The sequence below is a fragment of the Balearica regulorum genome, chromosome 5, assembly GCF_011004875.1.
Source record: "Balearica regulorum gibbericeps isolate bBalReg1 chromosome 5, bBalReg1.pri, whole genome shotgun sequence".
NCBI classification, from domain to species: Eukaryota; Metazoa; Chordata; class Aves; order Gruiformes; family Gruidae; genus Balearica; species Balearica regulorum.
The window spans coordinates 58,568,133-58,587,523 of NC_046188.1; the positions used below are offsets into that span (position 1 = coordinate 58,568,133).

Consider the following 19,391-nt stretch of genomic DNA (forward strand, 5'->3'; position numbering starts at 1 on the left):
TGTGATCCAGGGAAGACCAATGATTCACCCCCAATTACGTTTTTCTTTCAAATTAGTAGCCGGTGCCGTCTGGTGTTGCAGAGTTTCTCAGATGGCACCTGTTTGCCCTTGTTCTCCATGACTCAGTGTGTTTTGCAGCCATCGAGTGCCTGATCACTTGCCTTGCTTCATCTGATCTGTTTGTGGAGGAACAGAGGACTGCGGTTTATAACAACATTTAAAATATATTGTTTTCCTCATTGAGGACATAGGTCTTAATATTGCTCTTTGCCTTAAGCAGTGTTTTTCAACACTGCCATTGAGATGCTCCCCAGCTGGCAATGCCTGGAAAACATGGTGGCCAGCTGTGCACCACAGGGTTGCAGCTAATGGTGGTATTTAGCCCTGCCTGCCATTTCCTTACAGCAGAGAGAGTTTTTAGCTGGCTGGCTCCAGGTGTCTTGCCCCAGCCTTCCTGGCAGCCCTCTTAGTGCTTCATCCCTTGGGAGGAGCAACCGCTGCCTTTCTTCTGCCACTAAGCTAGGGCACCGGGTTTCCGCCCCCCCCAATGTCACCCGTGGGGCTGCTGCCCAGCAAGCGCACAGGGACGCTGCAGCTGCAGCCCACTGCACCCCATCATGGTCCCCGCGGCTGCAGCACGGGCCAGCCTGGCCAAGCCGGGCACAACCAGCAGTGCGGCGCTGCCGGACACCACGGTGCAGGCAGGGCATGGGGCCAGTGCAGGCTGTGCCAGCCCCACAGGCAGTGAAACCCCTGAAGGCACCTCGGGGCGGTAGTGGTTTCCTCACCTGCAGTAGCAGTGTTTGCATGTCCACTGCAGGGACGAGGTTATTTTTCCTGGTCTTTGAGAAAGAGAGGTGAAAGGAGGTGAGCAGAAAATCAGCTCTGCCACTGCCCGGGGTGGGGGACACGTGGACGGCAGAGGTGAGATACAGAGGGCTGAAGTGACGTTAGGAGCTCCCCACCTTCTGCAGATACACCACCTGTTTCTAGGATACAGGGCGATTTTACATTTAATGAGCACGTAGCTTTACGCCTCTTTCCTTTTGCGAGCTGAGATGCTTTTCCAGAGAGTCCAACCACGTCTCACGGTGGGGGGCAGCCAGCGTGCCAATCGCGCTCTCATGAGCCCCAGGCATCGATCCTGCCGCATTCAAAAAAAGGAGAGAAAGTCCCTGCAGCATCCCCCCAGCTAGTTCTCCCACTGTCGTGGCTTCCTGTTATTCCTTAACTCCTGGTATTTTTAGGTTGTTGACTGTCTTCACACCCACTTTGAGAGTGATGAAGTCTCATCCTGGGGAAGTGGTGGCAGCACCACTCTAGTAACGAATTCATTAAATCAACCGCCTTTTCAGCAATGCCATCTCTAGTGAAACGTCACTGATACCTACAGTGTCACCTTCAGAGTCTGTAGCCTTTCGTCAGCGATGTGGTTGTTAAGAGAGGAGGAGGAGACCAGCACACGACTGAGCTAGTCCCAGCAGCGCACAGCCCGTGAAAAAGGGAAAAAAAGAGAAAACTCAGCTTATGAAAAGGAGCAGACTTTCAATTGATGGAAACACAATACCTCAGCTCCATCCATTAAGTGAGCAGGTGATAAAGCAACACAGACTTCAACTGATGTTTGCCCCATAAAATAAACCAAGCAATGTACAGCCGTAAAATGTATGTTTATATCAAAAGAAGTCATCTAGTTATTTGCTTCTGAGACATACAAATCAGATTTGTTTTCACAACATGTTGAGCATCACATTCTCATCAGCAAAACAGTAATAGAAGAAGCCCATAAAAAGGACCTCCCTGGAGAACTATTAGATGACAGATTACCCTGCTGTGGAGAGATGCTCCAGTGGGTCTCATCTAATCAGCTGTTCTGCTGGGAGAGGCGATGAAAAAACATTGGTGGATCTCAGCAGGATACAAAAATGCATGTGAATAATGTTGCTGCAGGGCAACTCCTGGCAACATCCTCTGAATTTCCACTTGGATCAGCAGCAAGCGCTGCTGCAGAGGGGCCAGCCCAGGAAGAGTTAAACTGGACAGCTGGCTCTGGAGCTGCTTAGACTGATGTGGAGAGGAAGGTAGTGGGATCACAGGGAGAGCCCCACTCCGCACCCCAGGGTGCTCCTCCTCTGCTTCTGCCTGCCTGCATGGCCCCAGGTGCATCACTTACCATGAAATATAGACATGAATTGGGAGCCTGACAGCCATTCTCCACCAGCTGTCCAGATCTCTGAAATTTTCAGTGAGCGTTGATGTCTTAATCACATGGGCCATCTTAATTGCAGGAGCCCAAGCATCAAGATCCTGCATGTTCCACCAGCTTTTGAAGCACAGCGATGGACCTGCTATGGCTCCTGTTAACACCTTCCTCTTTACATGCTTCATCTCCGCTTAAGGCATGACCAAAATGAAGACAAGACATTGGAGGGGGTGAAGGTGTTTTCTCCCACCACACTTTGCTGAGTACATGAGCACAAGCAGTAGTGCTGGGGAGCCCTGTGGCCAAAGCGCTGCTGGTTCACTTTCCCTGAGGCTGCTTGGCAGGGGGTTGTACTTGTCCTCACCTGTGAGATATTTGTTTGCAGTATGACAGCATTCACCAGCTGGGGCATAAATTATTCAACATAACCCTCCACCACCCCAGGGGCCTCTCATAACATCCACTGGCAGCTGCCTTTTTATCTCCTGAGTCCTTCTCGTCCCAGATCATTTCAGGCATTGCCCTCTTCCCTGCTGCTGGCCACCCACGAAGGCAGCAGGTCCCTCGGTTGTGGGGCCGTGCCCAGGCTAGCTGCAAACCTGTGTCGGGGAGAAGTTACCAGAGGTGCGTAGGCACACGTCTGTGCTGGAGGTGAGCAGGAGCAAGCACCCAGGACTTGCTGAGCTCATCTGCAACACTCAGCCGCTTTACCCTTTACCTCTGTGGCCATGCAAGCCTTTGTGTAGATACAGGGGTCTGAAGTTACTTCCCATAGTCTGTAATTCCCCTGGACTGAGGCAACCGCCTGTCTCCTGTAGCAGCTGTCCTGTCTTATAGAGCGTCTTGCTCACGGGAGCTACCTCTGAAAGGTCACTGGCACCAGGGCTAATACTTCTCTGCGCTGAAGGGACAAAATTTTGCCCATTGATTTTTCATTTGCGTGTGCTAGGACTCTGCTCTCTAGCGTCAGAAATAGTCTGAGTAAATCTAGAAACCCGTAGCAGCTCCAGGAAGCACGAGAAGTTATTTTTGCCTGTATGTTTATCCTCCTGATTTTTTTCTCCACTTTATTGCTGGTCTGGTTTCTTTCCGCACTTGGAGAAAGGCAGCCCAGCGCTGAGGAGAGCCACTTTTACTGGGCTTGGAGTGTTGCTGCTCCACCAAAGGCTTGTACTGTGGGGCTTTGAGCTGGTAAAAGGATAATTTCTCATCAGTAAGAGACCAGCTACTACTGAAGCAGCCTAAAGCCTACCTTGGCAAAGACAGCAAGCCCCTAAATCCAAATTCAAAACTTTTGATCTCAGGCTTTTGCTCTTCTCTTTGTAGTCACATAACTATTGGACACATGATTTACCTGTCTTTTGTTTTGATCGCTTTCTTTCCTAGTTTCATCAAGTTGATAAAGTCTTCACATTCCCTGCACTGGCTGGCATTGCCCCAGCGAGCTAGCCAAGCGCGGCAGAAACAAACCCAGCTTTCCAAAGGGTAAAACTCGAAGCAGCACAAGCTGGATCCCACGCCGCCCTTGGGACAGAGATGCATGGCAACAAAAGGCTGGCTTTTCAAATGCTGGCATTTTACCACAAGTGCCACGTGCCATTTAGCCTGCCCGGTTAGCACGCCTTCACTGCCGCTCTCCGTATGGTCCGATAGCAATTCCGGACACAATCACAAAAGCACTGGGGAGGCTAAAGACTGAAACGGACTCCTGTTCTCAGTAGAGAAGTGCACTGGAAACAAATAACCAGCATATCCGGGGTACAGGCAGATAAACAGCAATAACAATTTAATTTTATTTAGATGTAATTTGACATTTAGCACAGTAATAAGCACAGAAAGAAAGAAGTACCAAAATACCAAACTCATAGCATATAAAATAATCAAATATATTTCATATTTAGTGAAATATTTCTACAACACATCAGTGGAACTGCCCTGGGCAGCCCAACCCTGTAAATATATATAATATATATATAGCTGTGTTATATAAAATACTGTATGTAGAGAAAGCACTGAAACTTATCACCAAAATAGAAAATACCTCAAAATACAGATAGTTCCGATTTGCTAGTCATACCCAATATTGAAAAGAGGTTCAAACCCACTAAAGGAGATAAATCGCCAGCTTAGATGCCATGGCAGGCGTGAGATGGCGTTACTGGGCACAGACTGGCCAAAGCTGGCAGGAGCCTGGCTCACAGGACAGGCTCTGGGCCTGAGCCGATGGCCACGAGGTGACAAGAGCTACTGGTCCTCGCCCAGGACTATGGAGAGATTTCCCAAGTGGGAATGCCAGCGACATCGATGCTTGCGGCTGATGCTAAGCACGGCGGGATGCCTGGGCGAGCGGGTGCATTTAATGTCTGCGGGGAGGCTTAAGCGCACGAGCGGCCACACAGATCCCTGTGGGAGACCCCGCAGCCCAGCTGCGCCTGCCCGAGGCCGAAGGGCTTTTGCTAAGCAAGAGTGGCCAGAGCAGCGCTCCCGCTCCTGCAGCACGCAGCTGGCCCCGTGTGAGAACTCCCACCTGCCCGCAGGGTGATCAAGGTTACTGTTGTATTTAAGATCCCAGGAGGCTTGTAAATAGGTATAAAAAATATGGCGTTTCTGGCAGCATCATTAAAGTCCAAGTGGAGCTGATAACCCACACCGGGATGCAGCCTGGGTGCTGCTGGTGCTTCAGGCTGGGTGCCGGGCGGGCAGGCGGAGGCACCGGTCCTGGCGGCAGGGGAGAACTGAGGGCGCATTGGGGCCGTTTGGTTCCTGATATACCAATGCTGCTCTGTATCTGCTGCTTTCTGGACAACATACTTTTGTGCTCGTTTGTTGCTTTTTGGCTCAATATGATGATTAATTTTCCTGACTATTCCTGCTAGGAAGGCAGCCGAGACCTGCCTGGAGGATCCCTCCTCAGGGGTTTGGAGCCCGGGTGAGGCAGGGCCACGACGGGCTGCCCTGTGACGGTGCTGACCCCACGGCGAGCCAGGGGCTGCGGGAGATCACCCCGGGAGCCCTCCCAAACCCCCTTTCTGTGCTTCTGCCACACCACTGCAGAGAAGCCTGTAACCCATGAATAATTCTGTAATTGCTCTTTCTCATCAAGCCAGCAGTTGCATCCCTAATTACATGGCAACAATACTATGCTAACAGGATAAGCTATAATTCCTAGGTGGTATTAGCATTTTTATTTTACTCTGAGTAACTTCCTGGTAATGGCCATTTGAATGTGGCAATATCAATTAAGTGAATATAAATGCTTAGCCCCTGGAAAAATCATTAATAAAAATTTCATCCTGATAGCCTCTAATCACAGCTAAATACAATTACTCATACGAGGCCACTATAAAAAGTATTTTTCTCATCACAAGAAATTTATAAGGTTTTCCCAACTGTTCGTAATAAAGAGGACACTATATAGAAAAGTCCAGAAAATAAGCACACGTTTGTTTCTCAAAACCCATAGATAGACATGACAATATCTCTAAATTACTGGCTACTGAACAGGATTTCATTTAGCTCTACTCAAGCCATAGCCTAGTATAAATGTTTTCAAAGCAGCACGCTGCTGTTTCATCTGGAACAGCTGCACAGGATTTCTTTGATGTCAGGCTCTTGTGTGGGGACAGTGGTTCAATTTCTCTTTATGCCTCTGAACTGCTGAAACAAGAAGGAAATGACATTCAATAAAACAGGCGTTTTTCGTGAAGAAGAAAAAAGCAGCATTAAAATTTGGCCTAAATGCAGTACCAAGAAATAATTCATCACTGCAGTGGTGACAGAACCACACCATGCCTCTCGCATCCCTCTTTCAAAGGAGACAGGGAAAACGTCCCGTGGTTTTGTGCTGCGGCATGGTCTCCCTGCGGTGCTGTACCAGGTGTTCCCTGGGTTCCCGCGCCGGTGGCACCCATGGCCGGCGGCTGTCCTGGGCACACAGCGGGTGCACGTGCGCTCCCGTCCCGACTCCCCGCACTAGTGTATCCATCCCTCGCATACTGCCCAAGGAGCATAAAATACAGCTAGCTGAGGAAGGTCTGCTCCTTCCCACCCGCTCCCGCCCAGGCTCCTCGAGCTCGGTGGTGCCCAGCACAGCAGGCTCAAGCAGCACGGGAGCTGCAGGATGTTCAAAATGGCCGTGGCTGGTCACGACAGGCAGCTAAAGAAGGTGCTGCCCTACATCGTTCGCCAAAGATGCTTTCTTATGCGGTGAGCAAATGGTTTTAGATGGCTGCGTCCGCAGCACTCATTGCTGAGCGACCACGAGCACTGCCTGCACAGCCGCAGAGGCAAGCAAGTGTAAATCCCCCTCTCGGGCACCCGGTGCTCGCTGGTTTCCGAAGTCACAGGCAGGAGCCAGTGATACGACTCTGTTCCATGGTGCTCAGCGAGGAGAAGCCCCACACAGCACCTGGAAGGAGGGGGATTGCCCTGCCTGCCTGCAGATCAGCCGTCACAAGTTACACACATTTAGGGTGTACCAGAGTGGAGAGCACAGATTTCTCTTTCTATAGTTTCTATGGGGAAATAAGGCTGAAAAAGTCTTGGGACATCAGCAGCAGCTGGCAGGAGGGCAGTCAGGGCGATGCCATTATCTCCAGGCAGGATCTCTCTCTCCTGCACTTTGCAAAACAGCCATGTGGGCTTTCTTGTCTTGCTTCATAAATATTTTCCAGAAGATTTGTTTGGGAACACTCTCAAAGCACCGCTCAAGGAGTCTTCCTAGTGACCTCCAAAAAGTACCTTTCCTAAGGCATTTCCCTGTACGTGTCTTTGCAGACACCCACTTTGCTGTACAACGCTTCATGGGAAAAAAGCAGCAAAAGCTGAAAAAGGCTGCTGAAAAAGACAGGGACTGTGTTTCAAAACTCAATCAGCTGATGAAAACAATTTGTGCTGGTGAGCTCTCGCTCGCCTGCAGCAAGGGTCTGGTGGGGAGGTGAGCTGGGCCCCCAACTTACTGCTCTTCCACCACGACGCTGCCACTGCCCGCAAATGGGATTTCTTCCCTGTCCGTCTTCCCCAGAACGAGATGTTGCTTCTCCATGTTTATGACACACTGTAGAGAATAAATGCCTTTAGGTAAGAGGGAAAACTGTAATTCACGGTGGCCCCAGCTCCCTCAGCATGGGTAAAAGCCCTGCTGGAAAACTCCTACCTTCAGAGATTTCAGCGTCTGCAGCCCGAAGGAGAAGGGTTTCTCATTGTCTTCTGAAAAATAGGGACATTCAGATTTATACATTCAAAATTATCTCCCCTGCTCTTTGTAAAACTCACTCCATCCTTCCTTCATGGCTGCTCTGCTAAATAAAACCCCATTTATAAAGGGACGGAGTTACTCCAGAGGGGACACGAGAAAACGAGGGCAGGCGGATGCGCCTGCAGGGAGACATGGTGGTCGCTCCATTGGCAAGGCAGAGCATCAGCTGTGCTGAATACAGCCTCCCTCCCTTCCTCCGAAGGGCCAAAGAGGGACTTCTGCTGCAGAAGAGCAGTATTTCTATTTGAACTTTAACATGTTTCTGAAGGTTCATTTTTCCCCCGTGGGGTAAGAGGGAGCAGAGCCCCAGGTCGTAGCTGGAGGACCAGAGGAGCACGCGCACACACACGCACGCACACTCACCCACTACGAGGGCAGCACACTCCACGGGGATCGCTCCCACGGTGAGGGCGAGGCACTCGATCTGGCCGATCGCCCTCACCTTGTACAGCAATGAAACCATCTCATCTTCGCCAGGGAGTGCTTTGAGATGCTCCTTTAACCTGCGCATTGAAAACACTTCTGACGTGAAACGGCCGCGGTTCAGCTGCTCTGGCAAGGAGCAAACAGCGTTTGGAGGGTACTTACACCTGAAGTGCTCTTAGTGTGATGGTACTACCATGCCGTTATTGGAAAGCTGCTTTCTTGGCAGGTTTTCTGGGATGCTCTGCGCATGGCCAGCAGCCCACACCCACGTCAGACCATAGCACGACCCATGACGTCAGCCCTTGCCCCAAGCAGAGCTCCTTACTGGATTTTGCTTTTTACCTGAGGAATCTTTTTTTCTACATCTCCTCAAGACTTGGGGAAGCTGCTGATCTAAAATTGCTTCTAATGCAGTGTGGGTGTAAGGAAGGGATGCTCCACTCCAGCTTGCACCAGCGGAGCCGCTGACACCACGTCCCCAACACCTCGCAGCTGGGGCAGCGTGCCCAGTCCACGCTTGGCAGTGGGGGCTGCGGCTGGGTTGCCTCAGAGGAAAGGGGGACAGATCAGACACATTCAGCCCGAGACAAGGAGAAAAAAGGGTGTCAGGAAAATCTCAGGTACAGTCATTTCTTCTATCTACGCCCCATGAACTAGCATGACTACGCTGATTAACTGTTCAGTTTCTCTGTTAAACTGAATGAGAATCTAATGGAAAGGCAGTCTGAGGCACTGATCTCTCCCTCGGATAAAAGCTGGATCAGTTTTCGGCTATTTGAGGTACCTTTCTGCTGAGCTGCATTGCAGCAGTGCGTGTGTCTGTCTGTCTGTCCGTGCTGGCGGGGACAGCCCTCCTCAGAGGCAGAGGCCCCGGGGCTGTGGTGGGGATTGCGCACACTGTTTAGCACAGGTACAGGGACCAGGAGAGGCAGCAGAGAGGAGCCGGACCCCCTCCGGGCTTCCCTTAGGGTCTGCCCTTCAAAAGCAGTGGGAACGTATCGAGAAATTTATGAGCTCCTTGGCCCTGAGCTAGCTTTACGCTAGCCTGAGAGAGGTTGGAGTGGCTTTTTTTTGGGTGCAGCCACTTCCAGTGGCTTCTCTGTCCACTCAAGGGAAGACATGCAGTCGGTCTTTGGCTGCTGTCTCTGATTCCCCCCAACTTGTCCCCGTCGCAGGGCACGGGCCACGATGCTGGAGCGAGGACCTGACCAAATCTGAGATACAGCTGGAGATGGCTCCTTACTCCGGCACCTGCTGACCCAGAAGGTTTTCGTAGGCATAACCAGGCTGCAGAGAGGCCACGGGGAGGAGGTGACACACAGAGTAAAACCACCTTCAGGGAAGCGCTTCATTGCAGCTGAGACTGACCCAAAGACAGACGGACAGACAGCACGTGAGCAATGTGTGGCTGAACGCCAGCCAGGGAACTGCAGCAAGGTGAGGACGACCACTGATGTGTGATGTAGCGACACATCTTGGAGCTGGGTTTGAAAGCAGAAAGTGCCCAGCAGCGTGCAGTGACCAGAGCCGCTCACCTAACAGCTGCTCCCGCACCTCCGAGGGGCATTCCTTACGCTGCAGCAGCCTGCGAGCTAACCCCGCTGCTTTCCTCAGAGGCGAGGGGAAGAGCTCAAACGACACCACCACAAGATGCAAAAAGATTTTAAAAAAAAAGAAGGGAGGAATTGAGCCTGTGCCTGAAGCGCACACGTGCTGCTTTTAGGCACTGAGCCCCCCAAGCCCTCAGCAGCAGGGCCCGTCCCCAGAGCCGCTGAGCCTCAACTGCAGGCAGCAGCACCCAGCAAAGCACAATGCAGGGCCCCTCCTGTCCTGGGAGGGACAAGAGCAAAATCACATAGCACGCCTCTTCCCTGCTGCTTTCCAGGGCTGAATTTAAACAAAACTCGTGTTTTATCATTGCCACACATGCTGGACTGCTTTGAAGTAAACCGTCCTGGAGCGGTGCCTGTTGTTGCACAGGACCTACCACAGCGACAGCAGAGCGAGCCCAGCATCGAAGCCCTGATTTTAGCCCGCTTTGTTAATCTGACTTTAGCTTCTGTCCTCGCAAATGCAAACAGCAAAGGAGCTGCAGGAAGCCGCCTGCAACGCAGCCCTGCCTGCTGCATGCCTCCGCTGGCAGCGCACGCAGGACAGGGTGTCGCTCTGGCCGCGCTGTCTGCCTGCACGTGCAACGTGGCTCCTGCACACCTCGGTGTCTGCAGGGTCCCACCTAGCAGGAACCAAAGCTCTCTCATTGCTCGTGAGTAACACTGGGGAGGGACGTGAACCTTTTCACTGCAGTGGCCTGGCTGGTGGCCAGGAGCGAATCCCCCATAACCTCCGAGCAGAAACTGGCTCTAACTTATCGCTTAAGCGCTCTTTGAAAAGCAGGACTGCTGAAGCAGACGGTGCTGCGAAAACTACACAGAACGCATGCGAGTAACACAGAGAGCAGACGAACTCTCACAGAGCGTCACTGTGCAACTTGGACGTGTCGTGTCGAACAGCCAGTACAGCATCTTGCAGGATGAAACCCCTCCATGTGCACCATTATCATCCATAAACTAGACTGAGTATCTCCACAGTTTGTGACAAGTTTGTAGAAAGTGCAGCCACCTTCCAGCCGCCAAACACTGTTGTGCAAAGAGGTAATTACCGTCTGGACAGAAAACAGGCACCATTCATTCAGGGCCATGCACTAGTGCCCAGGGAGCAACTGCAATTGGTTTTTGCGTAGTCACTGCAAGTCAGTGACAAAAAGCAATGACTCCATGGGAACAAAGTGCCAAAACCTCCTTGATACCCTGTGAGCTGATGCCCAATTCTCCTCCCCGGAGATCGGCAGGAGTTTTGGTGTGAATGGCTGGCAGTCAGCTCTATAACACTACATAAATACATTTCCTTTCCCTTCAACAGGGAGAAATTTGTTACCGGGAGTAGCACCAGACAGCTATTTTCGAGCACACGCTTGTACACAGCCGTATGACTGCTGGGGCCAGTGGGAGCACAGCCACGTCCCTGCATGGCAGCGGGGACCCGCTGGGCTGGCTGTCCCGGCCCCACACCTGCCCCGGGGACGCGGGTGGCCAGGTGGGGTTTCAACAAGGCACCCAATGACAAATGGGCAGGCGCTGAAAACATACGAACGCATCCGACCCTCTGAAGGGATTTACTCAGAGGTGGAGAGGTTTGCACAAGCTCCTTTCTATTTCAGCTCCCTGCAAGGACATTTCAGACTCGGTAAGCCCCGATTTGGTCGTAACAGGAGGCTCAGGGGCTTGCCCGGGCACAGCCCAAGGTGCTTTCTTCCAGATCGGCTATCACTGGCGTGAGCAAAGCCCCAGCCCCGGGAGCGCTGCCTGCGCTGCCAGGCGCCGCAAGTTCCCACAGAACAGAACTCCAGGTAGATATTTACCCTAGCCTGTCCAGGCAGGCAGATGACATGAGGTTGTGCTGCGAGCCGGTGTCCACCACGGCCTTCAGCTCCTTCCCCGCACACTGTAAGACCAAGCAGAGACAGGAGACAACGTGTGGGATGCAGAATAAGCGCAGGGTGCCTGGGGTCTCTGCTCTGCACACTCTGCTCCCTGCCGAAACGCCAACACCTCCTCGCCCCAGCCCATTCCCACTCCACCCCAAGCTCAGTGCCCGCAGGGTATCCCCTCGTCTGCCCAAGTCAAGAGTTGGCTTTTGGACTGCTTTTTGAATAAGGTAGTGCTACTAAACAACGTGGTGTTGGGTCCCCAGCCCTTCCCGGCAGCATTTGCCCCCGCAGAGAGCAGAAGGGGCAGCCCCAGGCAGGAGGGGATACTGCGGAGAGCGGGAAATCCAGACGAGCGTGGAGGTAAGGAGGAGAAATGTGAAATTACTCTCGGGGAAAGAAAAGAAGGATGGCACTTGAGGAAACCAAATAGGCTGTGAGCACAGGGATTCACCATGGATAATTACTCCACACGGATGGGCATCTATGCCACAGCAGCCCCGAGCTGCAGAGGGAGAGCATCCCCACAGCTGTGACAGCCCCAGTGGGCTGCAACCCAAAGTGGGAAACGTGGAAAACAAAAGCACGGCTGAAAGCTGTCAAAAATAAATTTTTTTTTGGGGGGGGGGGAAACCCAGGAGGCTGGAGAGAGACTATTACCTGGCAGCTCACCACTATGAGCTCCTCATCCTCCGTTTTCCCTGAGCTGCCCAGTTTGCTCTGATTCAGCTTGTCGGTCTGTGCTGAGATATCGCTCTTTGGAGTCCAGCTGCCACGGCTGCTTCGTAGTTTTGATAAATTTGTCTCCATCAGGCGCCTCTGCAGGATATTATGTGGTTGCTTTAAGAAAAAACACACACAGAAGAGCAGGGTGAAGTCAGAGGGAAGCCACAAAGTGACCTGCATCGCCAGCCTGCCGGCATGCTCCTGCGGTGCCCGTGGGCCAGCGCTGCTCTCGCGGGAGGGATGCCCTGAAGTCTCATTCTCCCTGATTCCCAGACTACATGTACTCTTCCTAGTCTACATCTATTTGCTGTCCTGCCAACCCTGGCTTACCTGGCTTTCACTAAAGAGAATGACTTTATTTTGAAAGGATTATTCCCTTGCCAATACATTAACCAGAATTTGGAGGGATGCCTTCCTTTTTCCATATTCAAGTTCAAGATTTGATTTCATGTAAGAATCGAAACAGGTCAAGCTTTTCCAAGTTGTTATTTCAGCCATAATTGCCTTGATCTGTTGATAAAGATATCAGGAATTCTGCAGTGATGTGACAAGTTAAGAGGTAATTACCTTCCCAATTACCTGCACCACCTAAGTATGAAAAAGGCGTACGGACTTAGTGAATGCACACAGATGCTTTCGTTGAGCACGGGCATTGCTGGCCTACAAAATACCTGTGTCCAGCCTCCACCTGTGGCGACACTCTTTGCGTGAATTGACCTAGAATTTAAGAAGCTCATCTGGGTGTCTGTGTGTTGGCTCTTATAGAGGTGCGAGTGAACAAGGCACGACTGCAAGGAGAGAGCTACAGATGGTGTGTATTGTCAGACCTGGTCTGGCCTTTAGATCAGAATTTGGTCTCAAATTGCTCTGCATCTCTCTTCCCTCCACGTTTGTATTTAGGAGAGGAGGTGAAGGGGTAAGATTGGCTGGGATAGGTAGGTATTCTCCCAGGAACCCCCAATGCTTCGTATGGTGGCTTCTCTCTTTCTCTGTCATTTCCATTTGCTCTGCAAGAAGCATGTTGCCTCTCAAAATCTCCTCCAACTGCTTTCCCAAAAGCCTTTTTATGTTTAATGTTCATCATGGATGGATGCACCTACTCTGCTGGAGGTGAAATGACTCTGCTTGATTATCTGCTCATTTCTCTGCCCGGCTAATCTCCCCCTCCTTTACTGCCCTTTCCTTCCGATTTTAATTTTTCCACAGTGAGACTTTCTTACTGCCTTATTCCTGAATTTTTGCATTCACATTAAATATGCCTCTGTGTCTGCAGAGACATCTAAACCAGCAAGCCTCCTTATCCCGAGGGAATTTCAATGGGATCAGGATAATTTTGAAAACCTCAGGCCATGGTTCCCGGAGTTAGCCAGCGCGCACCCTCATGTGCAGCACCTCGTCTTTAAAATAATGTGTGGCATGTTAGATAACAGCACTTACACAAGGCTAATGCAACTTGGCATCGTCCTAAAATAACTGCAACCCCGTTAGTGCTTCAGGTCCTGCTGTAGGCGTAACATGGGCGGCTAAACCAGACCTGGCTGATGAGATCGGGTAGATGCAGCCAACACCAGTGGTCACTGGGACACGTAATCACCTTTTCCCCCCCCACTTTTCACTGTTCTTACTGCTGCTTACAACCTGCGACTTGAAAGGAAATAAAATTTCATGACCATTTTCGGCTGCAGGTGCTATGTCCGACCAGCTCACTAGAGAGCGTGTCCTGTGTGAAGATGATAACATAGCCACACTCCCAGCGACGGGGAGAGATCAGAGCTGACGTTGCGCTGTCTCCTTCACGCACAAAAAATAAGGAAGCTCCGGCACTGCTCTGGTGAGCACTGCCTTCCCAGTGAGACTGAACAGCAGAAACCAGTATTACTTCACTGGATTAAAGGCAGGCAGACTGGCTCCACTAGTTATGGACCCTGTGTCGAGGGACGAGCAAATCAGTTTGGCAGTGAGGGCTCCCTTACACGAGGCAGAAGCCGTAGGTGCACAGTCAGCACGCTGATCTCCTCCGAGGCTCCTCATCCGAGGAAAAACGCAAGCCAGGGTTTGCTGGCAGTGGATGGCACGTCCCTCTCACCCTTTATGTTTGCCTGCAACTCAGGCACACATCTGGAGGACTAATTCTTCGCATCATCAAAAAAAAACCCCACAAATGAGGGGATAGGGGACTGGAGAAGTAGATGGGTGAAGCTCCCGGCTGGCCAGAAGACAACCTGTCACACAGAGGTTACCTCCTCGTGCCCAGCCCCACTTAGTTAGGACCAGGAGAAATTTCTGAATGGCATCATCCAGGACAGTCTGGGCACTCTTCTGATCTGCCTGGCCTCAATCACACTGCCAAATGCTTTTGAAAGAACAGGCTGGAGAAGAACATGTCACCAGCACACTCATCACTGCTATTTTAACTGTCAGCTACCCTTGATTTAAACCTAATTTTTTTTACTACACGTTCTCCTATGGATCATTAACCAGTTACATAGGTGGGTTTTCTCAGGCCTTGGTTTTATGAATCCTATATGAGATCCATCACCAAAAGGAAAAAACCCAGCATTCAGTGAACATGAGTTACCACCACGAACGGGACCGTCTTTTGTTGGCACTTGCTCTTCTGAAAGCCGCAGCAAAATCCTGTCTTCGGGGGAACAAATGCTGCTTACGTTGTGCTCCAAAACAGAAATTATCTAGCAAGAGGGAGTGGAAAGGTTCCCTGCAGCACCATCCTGTCTCAGGCTATTAATTAGTTTTCTTTAACTTGTATTTCCCTTGACTCTCGTGTGCAACAGAGTGAGGGATGTTAGTCACAGAGATGACTCAAGTGATGGATACGTACTTGGTAAACAGATAATGTGCCAGGGGACATTTGCAAATGCACGTTTTGCTGGAAAACTGCAAGCAGACCACGGCTGGGAGGGAGGGAGGGGAGGACAGCGTGACAGCGATGGGGAAGGCAGCCGTGTTCTCCCTCCAGCGTGGGCCGGCTATACAGCCAGGACCGGTGTTTGAAGTAACTTGGATTATCTGGTACTGTCTTTCTATACATTGCACACAACTGTTGAAAGTTTTATAAAAAAATAAAATGTTACATACCATTGTGTAAGTGCAAAAAAAAAAAGTTATTTCCTAGTATTGTTCGGCACAATATAAATACAAACCAGGATTTTTTTCGTATCTCCCTTTCCATCCCTGAGACTTTGCAAAAACCTATAATCCCCTAAAAAAGTCACAGTAGAAACCTAAAAGAAGTGGAGACACCAGCTGAACCTATTTACCACTGTCTGTCAAACCCACAAGTAATTCTGTCCAGTTTTGTTCCTCTCTCGTTCATAAGCAAGTGCATCACTGCAGCTTGCAGTATCTATCGCTCTGGCAGGTTTCCTACTATTTTGGCTTCTAGATCTGGGGATAAAAAGATCCGTCAACAACAGTTTCAATCAGGTGGAGAAGAAAGCCAGGGAAGATGCCAGCTCCTCCCCTCCCCAAGCCCATCTCAGAAGCTTTGCCCTCTCTTCTGTACCTAGACAGTAGAAAAAAGGAGTTTTAACACACCAACGGAGCTTGTCCCAAGGAATAACCTATTTCTCTCTTCTTCCCATCCATCATCCAAATTCACCTCTTCTAGCAGCAGCTTGTGCTCATGTGCTGCCCACCTCTTGCAGGGGGATGAGGTGGGACAAGAGATGCCCCCTGCCCTCCTGCACCCCTAGGTACCCGAGCAGCGGCCAGGTCTCTGACCAAGACAGTGCACGTAACATCAACGTTTTTTGCATTTTAACCAAGACACAACAAACTCTGGGGAGCACACAGGGGGAAAGCGGGGAAAACTGAGTGCACTGCAATTAACTGCAATGTTGCACCAGCTACAGGAGCAGGGGACGGGGCCACCGGGGTGCCCGGAGCTGTGCTGAGGACCCGGGCACCCGGGGGAGGCTCTGAGGGCATTTTGGGAGGTGGAAATGCTGTTTGTTTGTTACTATCTATAACTTGTAAAGTGATGAGGGACTGTTTCAAGCAAAGCCCCTCCAAACTGGTCCGGTGGCTCTCGGGGCAAGGGCGAAGCGTCAGAGCACGAGGAGGGGCTGCCAAAAGGCAGCATGCCCAGCCCAGGTCAGGCAGGGGGTCACGGTTACAGTGTCAGGAAGCCTAAATTCCAGCTAACGACTCTCTCGTGCCAATTTTCTAAGCTTTAGGGAGGAGGCTAATAGCGAGGCAACAAAACCAATTCTGCTCTGTCTGATCTTATACTAGGCAAACAAAGTGGAATATATAAAGGGAGCGAGGAGCTAAAAGAGTTCAGTCCAACCTGGAATAATACACTGAAAAAATATTGGAGACTTAACATAGATAATTACAACAAGTGTTTATCAAACCCACCTATACGGGGCATCACCAGGAGAGATGCTTCAGGAGCCGTGTAATGGTGCACAAGCTGGGGGACGCCTGCACACCCGCAAACTGCTGCCGCCTCGCTGTGCACAGCACCCCCTGCACTGTGGCCAAAAGGAAGGAGATTTCTCCCCAAAATCGGAGTGGTCACTGCCAGCTGTCACCCTGACGGGCAGGGTCTGTCCTCACCACCTGTCCCCGTCTCTGGGGAGCTGTTGCATCCTCTCTCCTCCTGCTGAGGCCGCTGGACACCCCCCCCGCCTCCGAAACCCTGCATTAATAACACCAGTCACGTCAAAAGCCCTTCCACCCATGTCACCACAGCTGTCATGTAGCTTTAGACTCGAAAACGTGCTGCTTCGTCAGGAGGTGTGCAGTTCTTCACAAGAAAAGCAAATGCCCTGGGCCTCCTGACCACACAGCTCAACCCCTCTGGACCTGGACCTCTCAGTTTGGGGCCATGCCAAGGTGGGGTCCCACATTTTGGAGGCTCTTAGTTCTTCTCCAGTCTCAGAGATGCATGATCTCCCACTCGTCCTGGGGACAAGTCTTGTGACATCCAGGCAGCCACGGCACCGGGAGACACAGTGGTTTCTCTCGAAGCCACCATGCTCACTGCTGTCCCGGCCACCTGCGGTGTGAGCATGGCGGTGCTGGCAGCATTGCTTCACTGCAACACGACCCACTGCAACAGCTCTGAAATTCAGGGCACCTTCTCTGGGGCTGCTGGAACGGGCCTGAGCACGTGCCAGTGCTGTCGCTTTGGGGACTCCCCATACCCCCTCCTCGCAGGGGCTGTGGGTGCAGCAGGGGTGATGCTGCAGCCACAGCTCAGCCAGCGCGGGCAGAGGAACAGGGAGGAAAGCTCAGGTGACATTCCTGTGACCAGGGCCGTGGCGAGGAGCCCCGTGGCTCTGCCCTTCGTGCAGGGCCAAACCTGGTCCTCCCTGCTGCGGGGACAAGGACTTCAGTGCTTGGTGCCCCTGGCTCCGGCTACCTGTTGCCTCTCTCGTCTGGGCAGAGCATCAGGGTCTCAGCCCCACAGACTGCGGGTCGCTGAGCCACGACACTGCAGATAATAATAATATCTCTATTAACAGTACTAGCTAATTGGGCTCTGCAGATAATGGTAATACCACCACCATCACGCTCTGCAACACACTTTGTAGCTCCCCAATGGAGAGCTGCCATTCCATGGTGATCAGGAAAGCTCCCCCTACAACTGCAAAATGTTTGGGATGTCAAAAAATCACCTCCCTGTGCACTGCAGAGAACAGCCAACTCATTCCACTTCTCTCAGCCAGCCAGAGCCGAGCCTAACCCAGCTGAGCAGGAAGGCTGTGACGGAACAAAACCGCCCCACTAAAAACAAAAAGATTCACTTTTTTCAATGAACCTGTAACAAGCATTGAAAAAAGCAAATATTATTTGTTACAAGGTGCAAGAATTTTGCAACAATTGGGCAAAAAAACGTAAAGGAGATTTCCTCAGTAGGATATATTTTCTAAATTTTGCTCCTTACATCAGAACTTTTGATATTACATTGAAGTATCATCTCCCATTAGAGAAAACTCAATCATTTGTGCATATGATTACAGTATTATATAGTGTAGTATATTCTAGTTTTTAGAAACACTCTCCAGCCCCTGGACATGAAGAAGAATATTGTATGTCAGCTACAGGATCACATGGATCATTGCAGACGTAAATATTTAAAACCTAGAATTATGTATCTTTATTTTAAAAAAACCCACACGAGCCTTTATCAAAGCGTAATCTTGGCAGGTTTATATTCTGAAGTACTGGTGACTGCACTTTACTAAATCTTTTATGATTATATGTTGTGTGTATACCCACATCACAGACAAACATATGTGTGTATATGTGTATGTATTATATGAAGCCATTTTGATTTACTCTGATTCAGAGAGGATTTTTGTACTGAAACCAGCATCCCATTTTCATGTAAATGTAAAAGAAAAATTAAAAGCTTTTAGATCCATGTGTGCCAGGCATCCGAAAGCACCTACTAGCAAAAAACGACCCTGGTGATAACTATTTCTACTCCCTTCCTTTTACACACAAAAGCCTGATTTTTTAAAATCAATTTCCACAAGCAACCAACTTCTCCTCCTAACAGAAAAATGGCATGAAAGGAAAAAAAAAAAAAAAATAGACACTGCCCTACCAGCTTCTTAAGCCTCCTTCCAGTAAACACAATAAAGCCTTACAGTATCTTTTGAAGTCCCCAGCTTCTTCAGCCCATCCAGAGGGAGGAGATCTGCTGAATCCTTGTGAATAAACTGAACCGCCTGCTTCATCCTCCTCTGCTGGCGGAGAGATGCCGCTTCCCTTATCTCCACTTCTTTTCTACTCGGCTCTGTCAGGATACCCGAATAAAACATCTTTCCGCCCGCCTATGGCTCGCTTCTCGAAGATGCGCTTCTCAGAGAGACGGTGCCGGGGAGATGCTCTATCGCCTGCGCTTTATAACCGGAGCTCGGTGACGTTTGGAGACCGTCAGGTACTCCAACCGGCGCCGCCGAGTGCAGGAGGGGTTGGGCACATCGCAATATGTTGCACAAACAACAGCGGGTGAGCTCAGGCTCAGTCTAAGGGAATAAATCGGCGCTGTTCCTCCTTGCTGCCTCTTCTGAAAACGGGATTAGCCGCAGGCATCCGAGGGCTCTCAAAGCTCCCCCGGCAGCCTCACGGGCAGAAAAGAGAGAGCCGGAGCACCGGAGGGTGCTCCGGCTCTCTCTTTTCTGCCTGTGAGGCTGCCGGGGGAGCCTTGAGAGTTGCAGACAGCCCTTGAAGCCAGCACACCTCCCAGCCAGCCTCTGCAGGGACAGGTTTTTTTGGCCTGGATAGGGAGTCTGAAGCGTCACAGCAGGTGACGGCTG

At 50.9% G+C, this 19,391-nt stretch overlaps 1 protein-coding gene across 2 annotated transcripts; it reads right to left on the reverse strand.

Moving 5' to 3' along the window:
• Nucleotides 1-3,974: 3,974 nt before the first annotated feature.
• NRIP3 (nuclear receptor interacting protein 3) lies at nucleotides 3,975-19,034 on the reverse strand. Of its 2 annotated transcripts, none has more exons than XM_075753076.1 (7): nucleotides 18,720-19,034; nucleotides 12,031-12,210; nucleotides 11,305-11,387; nucleotides 7,824-7,963; nucleotides 7,359-7,411; nucleotides 7,162-7,259; nucleotides 3,975-5,860 (listed from the first exon to the last, which is right to left on the reverse strand). In XM_075753076.1, exons 1-7 carry the CDS (start codon nucleotides 18,891-18,893, stop codon nucleotides 5,845-5,847), a joined length of 744 nt encoding a protein of 247 aa, XP_075609191.1. In that variant the 5' UTR covers nucleotides 18,894-19,034; the 3' UTR covers nucleotides 3,975-5,844. The 2 variants fall into 2 exon arrangements, with proteins under 2 accessions (XP_075609191.1, XP_075609193.1); XM_075753078.1 differs by having other exon boundaries at nucleotides 5,702-5,857.
• Between the last annotated feature and the right edge of the window lie 357 nt (nucleotides 19,035-19,391).

What these genes read in the sequence shown, in the direction of transcription:
- NRIP3 (XM_075753076.1), bottom strand. Translation starts at nt 18,893, where the DNA reads ATGTTTTATTCGGGTATCCTGACAGAGCCGAGTAGAAAAGAAGTGGAG. An exon ending in TCATAGTGGTGAGCTGCCAG is followed by an intron (nt 11,388 to 12,030) that starts GTAATAGTCTCT and finishes TTGGTCTTACAG; the next exon opens with TGTGCGGGGAAGGAGCTGAA. An exon ending in GCCTGCCTGGACAGGCTAGG is followed by an intron (nt 7,964 to 11,304) that starts GTAAATATCTAC and finishes TTCAATGCGCAG; the next exon opens with GTTAAAGGAGCATCTCAAAG.